Source organism: Dermacentor albipictus, chromosome 7 (assembly GCF_038994185.2).
Source record: "Dermacentor albipictus isolate Rhodes 1998 colony chromosome 7, USDA_Dalb.pri_finalv2, whole genome shotgun sequence".
Classification (NCBI taxonomy): Eukaryota; Metazoa; Arthropoda; class Arachnida; order Ixodida; family Ixodidae; genus Dermacentor; species Dermacentor albipictus.
The window spans coordinates 131,413,476-131,430,003 of NC_091827.1; the positions used below are offsets into that span (position 1 = coordinate 131,413,476).

At 45.5% G+C, this 16,528-nt stretch overlaps 1 protein-coding gene across 6 annotated transcripts in view; it reads right to left on the reverse strand.

The window, feature by feature from the left end:
* Positions 1-16,528, reverse strand: part of LOC139048163 (mitochondrial-processing peptidase subunit alpha) — a 364,881-nt gene that overhangs the window by 303,144 nt on the left and 45,209 nt on the right. For all 6 annotated transcript variants that reach the window (XM_070522712.1, XM_070522716.1, XM_070522715.1 and 3 more), the window contains exons 5-6: positions 10,741-10,843; positions 3,466-3,558 (exon numbers count right to left, since the gene is read on the reverse strand). In XM_070522712.1, the coding sequence (XP_070378813.1) occupies positions 3,466-3,558; positions 10,741-10,843 (196 nt within the window). The remainder of the gene's footprint in view (positions 1-3,465; positions 3,559-10,740; positions 10,844-16,528) is intronic.

Sequence of the window (16,528 nt, forward strand, 5' to 3'; positions counted from 1 at the left end):
TGGTTGTCGTTGGGGCTGAGAAATGCGTACTACAGCGGCGTACGTCATGGCCTGGGGTTCTGTGGCCGTCGGGGTGCCAAGTGCCTGTTGCACTTCTTCCCGTACCACATCCATGAGAGTTGCTGCTTGCGGCTGTGTGGAAGATGGCAGTAATCGGCGTAGCTCTTCGCGAACAATTTCGCGGATCACTTCCCGCAAGTTGTCGCTGGTGGTGGTCGCCGTGTCCGGACGTCGAGGGTCTTCCCAATCGTGCTGGCTTCTTGCATGAATTCCTCGACTGTTTTTGGCGGCTGGTGGACAAGGCTGCCAAAAAGTTGTTCTTTTACGCCGCGCATTAAAAACTGAACTTTCTTTTCCTCGGTCATCTCGGGGTCGGCGCGGCGAAATAGGCACTTCATCTCTTCGACGTAACCACGGACGGGCTCATTTGGCAGCTGGATCCTGGACTCGAGGAGTCAGTCGGCTCTTTCTTTCCTCATGACACTGCCGAATACCTTCAATAGTTCCCTCTTGAATAGCTCCCATGTCGTTAGGGACGACTTGCAGTTTTCATACCACGTGCGTGCAGAGCGCTCTAATGAGAAAAATACCTGTCCAATTTTTGCCGCATCATCCCACTTGTTGAACAATGCCACGCACTCAAATTGGTCCAACCATTCTTCGGGGTCTTCGCCTAGGGATCCATTGAAGGTTGGCAGCCCCCGCGGCTGCTGCAGTATGATCGGTGTCGTCATCTTCGGCGAAATTGTGGTACTTGTAGCGGCATCTTTTCGCTTTCTGGTGCGGTCTGGCAAGGTCCCGAACTCAGGATCCTCTCCCTGGAGACGTCGACTGACTCGCTGAGCTGCTGGCTCGTCCTCGGGTGCGAAGCGCTGAGGGCTGGCTTCACGACTTGAAGGACGCGTCCGGAACATGGAAAGCTACCCAGCACCTCCACCAGATGTCACGTAGTGGTGACGGCAGTCGCAGGGGCGATGAGGACGAACAAAAGTTCATTGAAAGAAGACTGTTTATTGGGCTGACTTGCGCCCACAATGCCCTGAATTACCCGGTGGCGACGAGGCGGCCAGCGTGCTCGGCGGTTGTCGAACAGAATGCCCGCCGCTGTCGTCTGCGCTCAATTTAAAGCTGATAGCGTGCTCTATCGGGATAAAGCTGGGCGTGCCTTGCGTCGCAAACAAAGCGATAAAGCGGCGTGGCGGCAGACTTGAAGAGTGAGCAAGCACTGCAAAGATTCGCGGCAATATGTTACGAATGCTGCAGACTTGGAGATAGAGTGGACGTGTGCCCCAATCCCAGTGACAAAGGCTGCCGTGGATATGGAAAGAACAATTCACAAGACCACGAGTGCATAACAGATTGCCAGTTGTGTGGAAAGGACCACACAGCAGGAGACCAGAGGTGCACTGCCAGATATAGAATTTCATACCTAGTCAAGAGACAAAGATGAGAAAGAAGAAGAGGAGGAAGAGGAAGCAGAAGCTGAATATTACAATACACCCAATGCACCAAGAAGATGGAATCAATAGATCTAAACAAAAGAAAACAATGGATACAACAAAGAGACAAGAACAAGAGAGGACAGAAGAAACAAACAGACAAGGGATCGCTTGGAACCCTTTCCTTGAGAACTGGACTCAAAGAAAGAGGACCCAGAGGAAGAAGCCGATCGAGATCCAGGGGCAGATCGAGATCAACGTCTTGACCCAATGACAACAGGAGCTTGACACGCGCCTTACCAGGAGACTGGGCCTCACGGAAAAAATGAAAAGAGAGAGGCAAGCGGAGGCAGCCAAGCTGGATCATTAAAAGTGATACAAGAGAACAGACTGCTGGGCTAGTTGATACTGCATAACTTGAGGCTAAGCGCAAGAAAGTACGAGGTCTTTGTTCCCTTTTGCTGTCCTCATGCTTTTTTGCGTGCTTTGCCTCAGGTTATTAAAGGTGAGCTGGGCAGGTGCAGTCGCCAGAGCGCGTGCGGAGGCTGCAGTTGCTACTTTTAACAAGAAAAGTAACAGAGTAGAGGAAGAACCAGCGCAGCTTAAACAAATGCTAGTGCAAAATAATCAGAGTATAAATGCACTAAGAAAAAAAAAGGAAATTAAAGGAAGAAACTAATAAATATAAGAAAGCAGAAAGAAAACGTGAAGAAGCAAAAACAGTAGTTGAAGGCAATGTACTGATAATGGAAGAGGAAAAAGATATCACCGTAACTAAATGCGAAGCGACAGAAGGCCACAGGAGAAAACAGTAGCAGCGCAAGGAAAATTAAAATAACCAAAACGATTCAAAAACGTCAAGAGGAATTCAAACTGAGGATCAAATAGAAAATTGAGGAAATGGCAATGAAAATAGACAAAATAGAGGAAACAATAGAGGAAGCAATGGGAGCAAGGCTAAAAGAAATGGGTGCAGAAATAATGCAATAATTAAGCACCATAAAACACCAACTTGAGACAATGGTATCAAGGGCAACAGAACTCGAAACAAAAGGGGGGCCTCATTAAAACGACAAGCAAGCGCTATGAGAGGCACCCCAATTTGAAATTGGGGGCACTAAAGCCGTAATGTTGTCATGGACAGACATGATACATATAAAATTTGGCAACGGAACTGTAGAGGGTACAATAGGAAAAAAATCATTCTACAACAACACCTGATTAATGAAAGGAAACCAGATATTATCATACTACAAGAGACGCATGGGCTAGCAAAGTTATCAGGCTACAAGCTGACCGGCAGTGCTGAAGGGGAGACAAAGGCCATAACCACATTAGTGAAAGGAAACCTCACAGTCACACAACACTTTACAAAAATCAGACATAGACAACATTCTAATAGAAATAATACCCACTACAAAAATGGCAGATAGCCCATTTTTTCTCAATGTGTACAGCAACCCAAAGTGAAAAAAAATATATATAACGCAAGTTTCAAACAGTACTTTGAAAAACCCTTGCACTAGTGGAAAATCGTGTGGTGTTAATAGGAGGAGATTTTAATGCCCAACACGCGGCACGGGAATACAAAGTTGAGAATCCCAAAGGTCGAAACCTCTGGCTAGATGCGCAACTGGAAGGTCTAGCTCTATTAATAGATCCGACAACCCCAACAAGAAGAGGTACTAGCATGTGCGCGGACACCACACCAGACCTAACATACCCCTAACTGGATGGTGATTTTAACCATGACACAGGCTATTTTTGTATGTAAGATTTGCAAGATTTACAAAATTGAGGTGCATATGGGCACATCTGGCCTAAACAAAAGCCTGTCTAACTTTGTGTCACGAGAAAATAATAATTCATGCAGTAAGGGGTTGAAACATAGCAAAAGGACAGAGGTCAAGAAGATGGGAATAAGAAAATGACTTGGGCGCCAGCTTCTGGAAGCATACCTAATTTAAAAGAATCACATTGCACACTGCTGCCAGTGCGAACACAAAGAGAGAGTAGAGTGACTCACAGCATGGATCATCTCAAAGAGCAGCTGCTCCTGGTCTGGCTTGCTGTCAATGTCCTCTAGCTCAAACTGGATGGTCTGCCGGCTCCTCTCTATCTGCATCAGGTAGGTAAAGCGTGCAACTGATGATCCTCAAGAGAAAACAAAGTTGCAGAGAACTAACAAACCACACATTAATGACAGGGCATCTCCCCCTTCAATTTTCCTTCCTCTTCGCCTGCTTTCGGAAGGCACACTCAATGAACAGAGCGCCAACAACTGTCCCCTCTGCAGGCATACAATGCAGTGCATGCAAAAAACACTCACCAGAATGCCCTCACACACATGTATGACGAGATTGCGTGCTTCCCCTTTGCATCAGGATGGTGTTAAAGAGAAATCTAGGCAAATGTCCTTCATGCGCCCTCAGACCTGCCTTGCATCTTCTGGATTGTTTTCTGAATTTATTCCAGGGCCAAGTCCCTCCAGGATCTCTGGGCTTGCCATCAGAGATTAAGGAAATCCCACTTTATTAAAGTAGGCTCCCCTGTTTGTTTCTTTCTTTTTTTGGCTGCAGCAGCAACTATCATTCACACTGTCAAAGTTTGCCTGTAACATTCAGTCCCAAGCCCCAGACTTGAAAAAGTAACACTTCGGAGTTGTCAAAATATTCCCTTTTTGATGTCTCCTTTAGCCATCCTGTAGAGCTCTGCAATGACCATTTACATTGCAGTACCTTGCATTGCCCCCTCCCCTTCTCAAGCGGGAAGACGACGTGAATTGAGCCACCATCTTTCTCGGCTCACCCTCACATGCTTTCCCCTGCACCCACAGCATAAGGCATGCATGGAACTGCGATAGGATCTATCTCAGTTGGACTTTATATGGAACACGACAGCAAGAGGGTCTTCCTGCTCTGCTTCGGCGGCTGCTCTCTGTCGCACGGCGTGTGATTTGAGAGCTGCATTCCCAGAGAGTTGCATGTAATTCAACCATATGGATCTGTGGCAGTTTCTATGTATTGCCTCGATATTCTTTCACGGCAGCAATGAAATTTTTTTCGATTGAAATTGCACACAAACACACTTCTTTATATACATGGTGTTTTGTGGACAAGATATCATAAAAAGTTAAATACTTGGTTATATAGAGAACTTCGTTATACTAAAATTGGTTATATTGAAGTTTAACTGTAATTTCAAGGTAAGTTGCATATAATTTGACTGCTCCGTGCTAAGCAACTGTGTCACCAGCTCTATTTACAGTGGAGCACACGCAGCCCCAGCTCATCTACTTACTCACCAAGAGCCACTTGGACAAACTGCTGATGTTTGTTGTGTGTAGAAGCAGAGGGAGCCCCATGTGCATGTATTCCTGCCATGGTATTCAGGGGAATGTGCACAAGTTGGGGCATCGGAACAGCACCTTCTCGGAGATTCAATACACCTTGAAGATGCATCAGCCAAATGCTGCTCCATCTGCTTATTAAACATGTGGAGATGCTCCCCTCTCTCGTGTCTCCCAGTGTTGTTTTTCCCGCATGGCTCTTACATCTCCTGTAATGCAGTTTCTCCATGTAACTCTGTGCTGCCAGTAGTCGGTGTAGTTGTAAAGAGATGGTGCTAGTGTTCTAATACTGGTGCCACCTCATAGCGTGGGTACATGGGTGCAAAGGGAATAAGCTACCTTCTCTTCATCTTGGGTTCAGTAACATGCACGGACATGTCGCACGCCTTTCAGTACGTTGAAAATGGAGTGAAGTGCGGCGCAACTGCCTCGCTGATCTGGAGATTGCAAGAGCCAGCATGTAGGTGATGCGCAGGCACGATTCACAACAGCCGCCGCCAACAGACCTCCCAGACGATGCACACTACTCTGGCGCTATAATGTAGCCATCATCACCACACTATTGACCCTTTTCGTGGCGATCCCATAGGTACTGCCATGTTTGATCACGTGGTAACGCATCCATCACTTGCCTCAACTGCCTCCGTTCCCTCCCCATTTACAATGGGTGTGTATGACGCCGGTGCGACTTAGCAAACCTCTGTTTCGGAAGTTATTGTAGACTGTGAGTGAGTGGATGACATGAAGCTTTGGCCATAGCTTCAGAGAACATGCAAAAGCGCTTTGGGAGCAGGTTAAGGTATGTCCAAACAGCGCGAGCAGTGTATATGGTGCTTGCTTTAAAAGCGAGGCTAAATACTGTAACGCACAGTTGAGTGATGGTACTTTAATCAGTTTACGTTAGGCAAACTTGTGCCTGACAAACAGCTAAACAGAAGTCTCACTACAACGTACACAGTCTTTTTGCAAGCATTCCGCACCTCTTCTGCTTGCCTTGTGTCCCGCACTGATGACACACTGCTCCGATTGCACATGCCTTGTGAGCCCATGTTGCCCGCTTCACTACCGCTATCTCTCGCAGGTAGCAGTAAGCAACTGGATGGGCGCAGAAGGTGGCTGGCGCGCGAGAGTTGAAAGCATGCAGTGTCAATATGTAGTCCAAGCTATCCAAATTTTCCGCTCATGAAGTGAATCAGGATTAGTGTATTTTGCTCTTTGTTCTTTACTTGGTAAATATTTTGAAGGAGTGGCTTGTCCCATTTCTGACTCAGTAAATTTCCTTGATGCGGTCACTATTTGATTATTTCTGCCTAATCACTTGCAGGTGTGCTCAGTTCTGATAAATTTGTTCTTGCTGCAGCACGCAAGGCTTGAAACGTAGTTGTTTTGTACATTGTAATACCTTGTAGCAAAAATGTATTATCGCTAGTAACTTGATTACCCTTGTGGACCGTCCCGAAACATTCAGCTTCAACCATTGGTGCACTATCGGTGTAGCCTGCCATTTATTGTGCTTATATTGTGTGCATATATTGAAGCGTGCACCCATTCACTTATTGACACGTTGGCGATAGAGTGGGAGTAAGATTCCGTGCCAGTTGGGGTAGATGTGTGTAGATACTGTGCGCGAAATGTACTATGACAGGAAGCGGCACTACTCCCTTTGCCATTGTTTATGAGCGGTACTCACTCTTGCCAAAGTTCTGGGGCTGAAGCACTTTCTTTGAAGGTTAGCAATACAACGCTGGCACATGAGCAAATTTCTGTATCCTCGAAGAAAGCCGTACATCTCTAAGTGCCGGTAACATGTACGGACAGTTGCAGCAATGCTCCACAAACTCGGCTACACGGATTCATTCCATTCCTTAAGATACCAGTTACTATTTTTGCAGCCAACTACTGCGCACTTCTTCAATGCACATGATTCACTCCGGCATGATTAGAACACAGTGCGTTTGCAAAAATTCAGTTGCATTTCCAACAGCTGATCGCACAGAAGCAAGGTGGAAGTGGTTATGGTTTCATATTCATACGCTGTCGCTGAGGCGACGCAGTGCTCCGCAGAAAGTGCCACCTTGTTTCTATGGAACAAACAGCTCTGTGAAAAGGGTCAATACATTATATACTTTTCATTATTCTTTCGTCATACCCTCCTCCACGTTCCGCCTTATGATTCTGCTGCACTTTCCTCTCTACGTTCCTCCTCGTGTTTTTCATCCCCCGCTGCGCTACGCGTTCGCCTTGATCTTTCACTGTGCTTGTATGCTCGGTTATGCCGCCACCGCTCGCCGAAGGAACTGGCGCCAGAGCTCAAGAATGCGTGAATGATGAGCTGGACAACTACAAAGGGCCCATAGTGTAACTGTAGGGCCCTCTGCTTCCCTCTACGATGATAATGATAGCCTGCAGTTGGTTTTGATTTCAGTTTTGCTAGCTGCGAAGCATTATGCATGCTAGCTGCAAAGCATTTTGCAAGATTTAGCATTATGCTCTTATGCATGCTTTGGCGCAGGCTAGGCATAATTTTCCGCTAAAATGCCGTTTTCATGTGGTATGGCACAAAGGCCCACTGTCGGCACAGTTTGGCACAATTGGTGCTGCTGTTCCACCACTGTTGCTATGGCCTGGGATCATATCTAACCTACAACCATAACACATTGCTTTTGGAAATGCAGCGTTCTGGATCTACGGTTACCACGTCACAGGAGTCAGAAAACAACATAGAGCAACAGGGTGCTTGTTGGCCTAGTTGGTTCTTGCTATAAGACATGTTTTTTGCCGCAAGTTAAAACACACACAAAAGGAAGACACAGTAAAGGCAACCCGGGCGGCACTTCCCACTCATTTAGTTTGGGCTGTAACCTAGGAATGTTGTCGTTGCCTTCTTTGTTTCCCTTTGGTGTGTGTTTTAGCTTGCAGCAAAAAGCATGTCTCTTAGTAACATAAAAGACTGGGATTAGCTTGGCGTCAAATGTTCTGCCGACGAATTTGTCACCACGGACAACAACCTTGTGACCTGTAGACTACACACAGTTGAAGCAACCCAAAATTTCAGGCAGCTTGTAGCGCCAGTGACCAGCAACTGCTGACGGCCGAAAAAATGCACGCCCTCGACATCCTGAGGCACGCCGTGGCATCCGAGAGTGTTTGAGAATACACATCTCTACAGTTCTTCACCTTCCAGAATTTGCTGTTAGTCCACGTGGCAAAGAAGAAAATCCAGAAGGACATCTGGGACTCCTCCCAGCATAAATAAATTGGTGAAAATGTGTTTCTGGCTTTTTTGGTTGTTTTTTAGTGATACAAATCTCGGGTGGTATGAATATTTTACGCTACCCCTTGAGATTCGTAATAATCGAGGTTTTACTGTAGTGAACCATTCGTTAAAATTTATGGTTTCGTACAATATTGGCATTTCGTATAGACAAAAAAATCTGAAAAGATACCAAATGAAATACAGTAGACCGATTTTTTTCAACTACAGATTTTTCAGACATGCCTAATAACTTCAGCGCCTTAGCAGCACAGCCACATACCCCATAGAGCCAGTGTATAAGCACATCTTAAATTTCAGAAGCTGCAACCCTTCGCTGTCCGATTTCTTTTACTTTCTGCCATGACTGCAACTCCAAAACGGCATTATTCGAAGACAATACCAGCATTTTGGTCATCGCCAACCCTTGAACCAGCGCTCTGCATGCCTATCCATTGGCAGCCATAGCAACCGCAGTCACCTACCTTGTGTTTGGCTGCATGAAATCTGGTACATGGTCATTTTGTGTTATCGTAAGCTCTGCAATCATAGAAGCTAGCTGCTTCAGCATTTGCTACTAAGCTTCCTGCTGTTCAAGTGGCATGTTTCAGTGAAAGGTTTTCGCTGCTGTTAGCAATGATGTCGGCTCCGCCTTTGTCATCCTCGCCGATGGCTTTGAAGCAAGGAAAGCACTACCATAAGCTGATGACAGAAAAGAAAGCTGCCATCATCAAGCAAATGAGAACATGCCTACCTGTTTTTCACGAAGCAAACAGCAGTTATTGAAGAATATGTCCACAAGTTAGACAGAATATTTGAACAGCAAAATCAGAGTGCTTTGCTGCTTGTGGACAACTGTGCTGCGCACGGATACATAAAGAACCAAAAGGCTGTACAGATGGAATTCCTGCCGCCGAACACGACAACAATCCTCCAGCCGATGGAGCAATGCATGATCCGCAATCTTAAGCTTCAGTACAGGTGCTCAGTCAAATGAAACTGTGCTTGGACTGCAGCAAAAGTTGCGTTTATCTCAGGTCTGTTGTCGGCATGCTTGCTTTTGGGTGCATGGAAGGTAGCGACGGAGGACACACTTCGCAACTGTTTTCGGCCCATTGGCTTCACACTCGGTACTGAGATGGCAATCTCATCCACAGATATTGACAGTATGCCTGATCAGTCCCCTTCTATAGACACTGTGATGACCGATGACGTGCTGGTGTTTCGATTGCCACCAGGATAACCTTTGAAAGATTCAGTGATGCTGACAATGAGCTCACCCTCTCTACAGAATTAACCAATGGTGAAATTGTCCGAAAGTGATGGCAGAAAATTTGACACTGAAAATGAAGAACCAATGCATGTGCTGCCAATGAGATCTGAATTTAAGCGAATGCTAATGATGCTGTTATCAGTGTACAGTGATGATATGACCCTAGCAAAAATTCAAGCAGACATTATGTGCAACTGGAACAGGAACACTTTACAAATGCAAATCAACCTATCTTTCAAGCCACTTTAAAGGAGTAAAAGTAGGGTGTCAGAACGAAACGTTTTTCGGTCTCATTTTAGTTTCGTTCCACTGAAGAACGTGCCATTCTAGTTCTGCTCTGGAACAGAAAAAAGAAAAAGATCCGTAACAGTTCATGACGGTTCCAGTTCACGCACAAGATTTTCAAAGCAATGTAATGGGAAAAACATAAATTTATGTTTCTCAATAAGTTAACTATGGATAATGGGGGATAAGTTGGCGTGCGTCTCGGCTGTGGCTGCGCATGGCTGTGAGCATAAGTGCGTGGCTGAGTGCATACGCATGGCATGGCACCATGTAAGCTGTCTTCCTGCGTGTTTAGTATTGGAGGCTGCGTAATCTTGAGTTTCAGAAAACGTTGGAGCAAGAGGCAGACAAAGCGTTCCATCCTCGCTGGCGGTGCTTTTCATGATAGCGTCGTCCCAGTGAGGGCAACGCTATTAGCCACAGGGGCGGAGTGCACGCAAAAGCGTGGTCGACTTTGCTTAATTCGTACCGCGGATGTGAAGACATCGTCGACGTAAGTAGCATGAAACAGTCTCATTTGTCATCGACTCCCAAATTTATCAAAATGAATTGTTTTCTCATTCAAACTTGCTTTTTTTTATTGCCCGATAATTCAGAAAATTCTGCGCCCCATTTCTGTGTAAGAAAAATCGATTGGCGATTGTACTTATTAGCATAAAAAGTGAAATTTCGATATAACAAAGCAAATTGCCAATTTTCCCAACTTCGTTACATCAAGGGTTAACTGTATGTGGATCTTGTGAGAAATACTGCACACATGCCAAAGTTACAGTTGCTTTTACAATTAAATTGTGGGCACAATATGGTGTCATTAAGGAAACAGGAGTATGCCAGAAAATAGGGGTCTTGAAAAAAAGATCCACTCAGCAATTCTTTATTTTCAAGGGGAGTATGGTAGCGCGATTCAAAGACGGGACAAGAGAAGACACAAAGGGACACACACAGCGCTATGTGTGTGTCCCTTTGTGTCTTCTCTTGTCCCGTCTTTGAATCGCGCTACCATACTCCCCTTGAAGATGCATTACCAACAAGCCCACATTGCAACCCTCGTATTCTTTATTTTACCATGTGTGATGTTACCTGATGGTAACAACATGCCAGACCTGCGTAATAATTACACTGCCGCCACGTCGTCACCCACCTCTTCCTCTTTGAAGAGAGGCCGCAGAACCACGTCACCAAGGAGCCGTACAACAGAGCCCAGGCCACGAGCATCGGCTGAGGCCGCATAGATCATTGTGTCCCTGCAGGGTGAAATACCAGCCTTTCAGTAACTGATGGCAGCCCAGCAGGTCTCGGTGTGGTGAAAAGTGCAAGCTCTCACAAAGCAGGAAACTGAAATTTTGTTTTTCCTAATGACAGACTTGAAAAACAAATAATTTTATTACTCTTGTCCATGAGTGTAACCAAGGAGATTTCAAGCAAAAAGCAAATTTTTTCTTACATGCAGAACTTGTTATATTTGACCAGCTAATGAATGAATCAACAAATTACAGGTGCCCAAGAACATGGGAAGGTCTCGGTGCTCGAGACACAAAACCAATGGCAAAAGTAGAAGAGCACCTAATGAGCAATAAATGGGAACATCAAATGATAAGGACACAAAAAGAAACAGCCATTCCTACACACCAAAGAAAGCATTCAACCAAGCACCACTTTTGGCTATGTAGGCGGTGCACAATTGTGACACGTAGCTTGCCGAGCCAATGCGGCAACTTCAGGTTGCGGGCGATAACTATCGGCAGCGCGTCTGGGTAATTAAAGCCATGCAGTACTCTTTCAACAACACTACGCCACAAGTGCTGCCGACCAGATAAATGAAGATCTTGTCAGTAATACAGGCACGCCAGTAAGTGGCTACATTCTTTGCTGAGGCCACCACCATGCCCGCACATCTCCTATGCTAATTTGTAGAGTGTACCTGCCAGCTTGTAAACACCCAAGCGAACTGAACTTTTCCTTTAATGGTCACCCTGACTGCGCATGTTTTCAGCGATACAAATGCACTTTATCCATAAAGACTAACTTTGGATTCTGCACACAAACAGCAACAGCCTTGGCATAGGTTGTATTCAATATTAAAGCCACAGTATGTTGTGAAATGATGGAACTTCGGTCTAGGTCGAAGGCGATTCCGACAATAATGGATTGCGAGCAGTCATCCATGACTGATGACGACAACGATGACTGATCGCAAGCAGCTGTGCTTATCGGTGTTTATTTGGTGTGGCGATCAATGCTGCCCATCGAGCTTGGCGGGCCATCGAGCCTGGGGGGCCAACAAAGATTATGCCAAGGGGGTGTCACATGCTCGTCACAGATGGAGACTTCAAATTCAGACTATAAGAGCCGAGTCCAACCACATAGTCCAGGGGCCACCTCAAAGCCTCTGTATCGACAAGGACAGCGGGTAACCGTCGCAGCAGTCAACCACAGTGCCACAAGAGAGGTCAGGGCTACGCCAAGACGCAGTTTTCGCTCATGTACAAGAGTGAACGGTAACGGAACAAACCAAGAGAGGTCAGGGTTACCACAAAGCACAAGAGAGGTCAGGGCTACGCCATGTACAAGAGTGAACAGTAACGGAACAAACCAAGGCACAGGACAGCTCTCACCCAGAGTAACGACTACCCGTGCATGGTCCCTTCCCTCCTTTTGTACCCTTTGTTTGTGGGTTACATGGACCTCGCAAAGGATGGAAGCAATACCTGGCAATACGTGCCTGGGAGGGGGTGGTGAGGCTCGGGTGGCTCCCTCAGTCATCTAGTCGCACAACTACTATTTTTTCTTTAAGAACATAGGTGCCACACGCTATGTCACAGCATGCGCCAACGCTTCAGGGAGGGATCTGGTGCAGCTAGTTCTCGTGTCAGATCCCTCATCCCAACGTTGAGCCATGTTATGCGGCGTCGAAACCAGCAATGCCTGCTCAACGCTACAGCTTTGACAAGCTTATTGTAAATACCATAAGACTCTCATTCTTGTTCTATGTTGCTGTTAACTTGTATTGTGTAGCGTGTTACTTGCAGCCTGTTTGAGCTTTGTTAAGTCTATTTTGGGAGCTTTCCTCGTGGGCTAACTTGTCTGTTTTGAGCCTCATTACACAAAGGCTCCTTATTATCCAAAATGTTCCTGCATCATGCTTTCCATCTAGAGGCTACAACAAAATATTGGTGAGCCTGCCAGGATTCTTATCCTCAGTAATTGGTCTCTTACTTTGCAGGACCATGGATTATGAGAAGCTACTTAGAGTATCAAGCTCTTTGGAACTCACGTTAGAGGAATCGCTTATCTTGTTCGAGCGTGCGCAACAGGAAGCTTGGAAAGTACAAGAGGCAGAAAAGGAATTGCTCAGTTTAAATTACAATTAGCAGTGCCCTATGCACAAACAGAGCTGACACCATGGAGTAATGAGAGTGATAGATAGTCCCTTTCATTGGAATCAGAACCACGCAGAAGATCAAAGATTTGTACGCGTAAACTGATGGAACCATTGGATAACAAAAGAGATATTAATATTACACCTACTTTCAGAGGTTTAAGAGGATTGCTTTGGGACAAGGTTCGGAACGCAGCAAGTAGACAGTGGACTGCGGCACTCAGCCTGTGTTTGGTAGGCTAAGTGTCTTTGGTAGAATGTGCACAGCTGAATCTATGGACTACAACAAAATCAAACTTGCACAGCTTCGGAGGTTCAGACGAACTGCAACGGTACCATATTTACCAACATAATGATTGCACTTTTTTGTCAAAAAAATTGGCATGAATTCAGGGGTGCAATCATTATGCAGGTTAAAATTCCCGGGAAAAGAAAACATTTTTTTTTTTCATTCCGTGTTTGCTGCGGGATGACACACAGGTCAACAAATAGGCAGCTGCCACTGTAACAGTTCAGAACACCAAAACAAAAATGGCAGCCAGCGGAGCAAGCCAAACGCGCCGAACACAATTTTTTTTCTTCTCGTGAGTACATTACGCGCATTGAAACAGTTTCTTCCATATCAGTAATGAATAATATTGTTACTATCGGCAAGTTTGCGGCAATAGCGTAGCCATGACCACTTTGGGAGGAAAGAAACAGAGATGGGTACGTTTATCTGCCAGTGACACAGGAACCCATGGCAGGCACACTGCGGAAACTGCAGCGTTTGTATTCACTACTATCCTAATACAGCACGCTTCCGCTATGGGTGGGCGAATATCTTAGCTGTGTTACAAGCGTCAGAATATGAATAGGGTACACTTCTAACGTATCAGTGTAAACGTGGCTACTATCGTTGCTGCTCATGATTTGTTGTGTGCCCGCAAGTGCAGACAAAAATCGAAAAGTGCCTTTTTTGTTGTTGTTAACCACAGCCACTATAAAGCCTACAAATAATAAAGACAAGGCAAGTTTGGATGTAGCTTTTTTTCATGGAAGTGTGGAAAGTGATGAAAGGAATGAAATGGGGAATCTGCTTAAGAATGTTTGGTGCGTGCAGACCGCTTGGTACGTCTTGAAGAGTTGTTTACATAGTATTTGATAGCATTCGACAGATGGTAAGCACGATCATCATTAGCTAAACTTGGCACACGACATATCGCTGTGGCAAGTTCGGGGTGCGATCATTATAAGGGAAAGGGAAAAAAATCGAATTTTGACAACAAAGTTCAGGATTGCGATCATTATGCGAGTAAATGTGCCATTTCAAGAAAAGTTACAAAACTGCAAGCCAAAAGACCCGAAGACTCGTCCACAGTTCATCTGTCACTTGAGTAAATACTTTGAGAGATGGATTTAAATGTGAAGCACAGCTAAGACTTACAAAGCAGTCAAGGACTCTATGGTCACTGAACTATGGTCATTATGGTTCTTGTTTTGTTGAAGTCCAGAACTCGTTATATTTTTGAAAAAGCGAAACATGAAATCCCATGTTGACTTAGTAGAATGTGCTTATCAGTTCACTGAAGCACAAGGGATAAATAATTTAAGTAAAACAAGGCAAGGCATGCAGATGATAACAGCAGAGGAACAAGTAGAATATAATAACAGGGAAGGTAGTATGGCAAGGGCAAATATGACTTTGGAATAAAACAGAAATAGCGTGACACAGGACGAGCGCGTAAAGAGCACAGGACGAAGCGCCGTTTCAGAACGAAACAGAACCAACCAGCCCCTTTGAACACACTGCTAAAAGATGACTTTTTTGCAACAGGACGGGACACTGTGTAGCGCATTGTCATTTGAACACAAGCACAATGTGTGAGTTGTGCAAAACAACTAGTCATAGCACAGCAATGTAAAAGAACCACTACAGATAAAGTTGCAGCTGTAGCAGCACCTTTAGGGAAACACATCAGCGTGTCGGGTGAAAAAGAAACAGCAAAGGTAGATATCACACATGGAGCGCTATCTTCTACAGGAGATAAGTGGATGCCTGTGGTAGAGACACATGACAAATGAGTTTCTGTCCTTTGGGGCATGAGCACAGTTATAGTTAGAAAAAGCCTATTTTAGAACAACGAGATCACAGACAAAACTACACCAGTGACCTTAGTCGATGGTATAATGAGGTGGCTGCCTGTGGCCAATACAATTACAAGGGCAAATCTGAAAGTCCTAGCCCCTATTTTTTTTTTTTCTCTAGCCAAATTATGGCTGTAAATGCGAAGTCAACATACCATTCCCAGCGGTGGACATTTCTTGGACCAGCCCAGCCTTATCTGCTAGTAGCTCCATGGAGTGGCGCTGCTGTCAGTTGTCTAAGATGGCGGTTGTGCTTCACATGTCCATGGCGTATGAGCAACGAAGTGTGATTCGTTTTCTGTAGAGCAAGGGATGAACGCCCATTGAAATCCACAGGGAAATGCAGCCCATAAACAGGGAAAAGCGTCTCGCTTTGATAAGTGTGTCGTGGTGGTTCTTTGAGTTCGCTAGAGGTCGTGAAGACTTGCACGACAATGAGCATTTAGGGAGGCCTTGTGCGTCGCTGACTGAAGACAACATTTCCCACATGGATGCAATGGTGAAACCGGATCGGCGTGTTCACCTCAAGCACATTTCCCGGGAGCTTGGCATTTCGTATGGGAGTGTTTATGACATTTTTCACAGGTTCTTAGGGTACCAGAAGGTTTCATGTTGGTAGGTGCCAGTTGGATCACATTATGAAAGGCAAGCGAATGATTGCTTCACTGAGTCATCTGCAATGGTATGCCAAAGAGGGTGAAAGTTTCCTGGACCACATTGTTACCGGCGATGAAACGTAGATACTGCATTTCACACCAAAATCGAAGCAGCAGAGCAAGGTGTGGAAACATCAGGGTTCGGCTGTGACAAAGAAATTCACTTCAGTGCCATCTGTTGGGAAAGCGATGCCCTCTGGGATCGTTGAGGACCACTCCTGCTAGATTTCATGCCACAAGGTGCAACCATCAATGCCGACAGTTATTGTTCCACACTGTCACGTCTGCTGGCTGCCATCAGGCGAAAATGCCGAGGCATTGCCGATGTGCACAATGCACTTACCCTACATGGCAATGCGAGGCCACATGTGGCAATCAGAACCACTGACAAGCTCCGGTCATTTCAAAGGGAGAGCCTGGACCACACACCATACAGTCTGGACCTCGCCCCTAGTGATTTCCACGTTTTCGGTCCGCTGAAGTACCTTGCAGAACAGTGATTCACATGAAACAGTGCTGCACAAGGGCACAACTGGAGTTCTTCTGAATGAAGCCAAGACAGCAGTCTGCCGCTGGTTCCACAGTCAGCCAGACGAATTCTACCACAGGGTCATTTCAAATTTAGTGCTGCGATGGGACATATGTCTGAACCGACGTGGAGACTATGTGAAAAAATACTGTAAGGTATGTAGAATAGTATATTTATAATTACCTGTATGTACCTTATTTTAGCTAATAAATAACAGGGGCAAAGACTCTCTGATTCG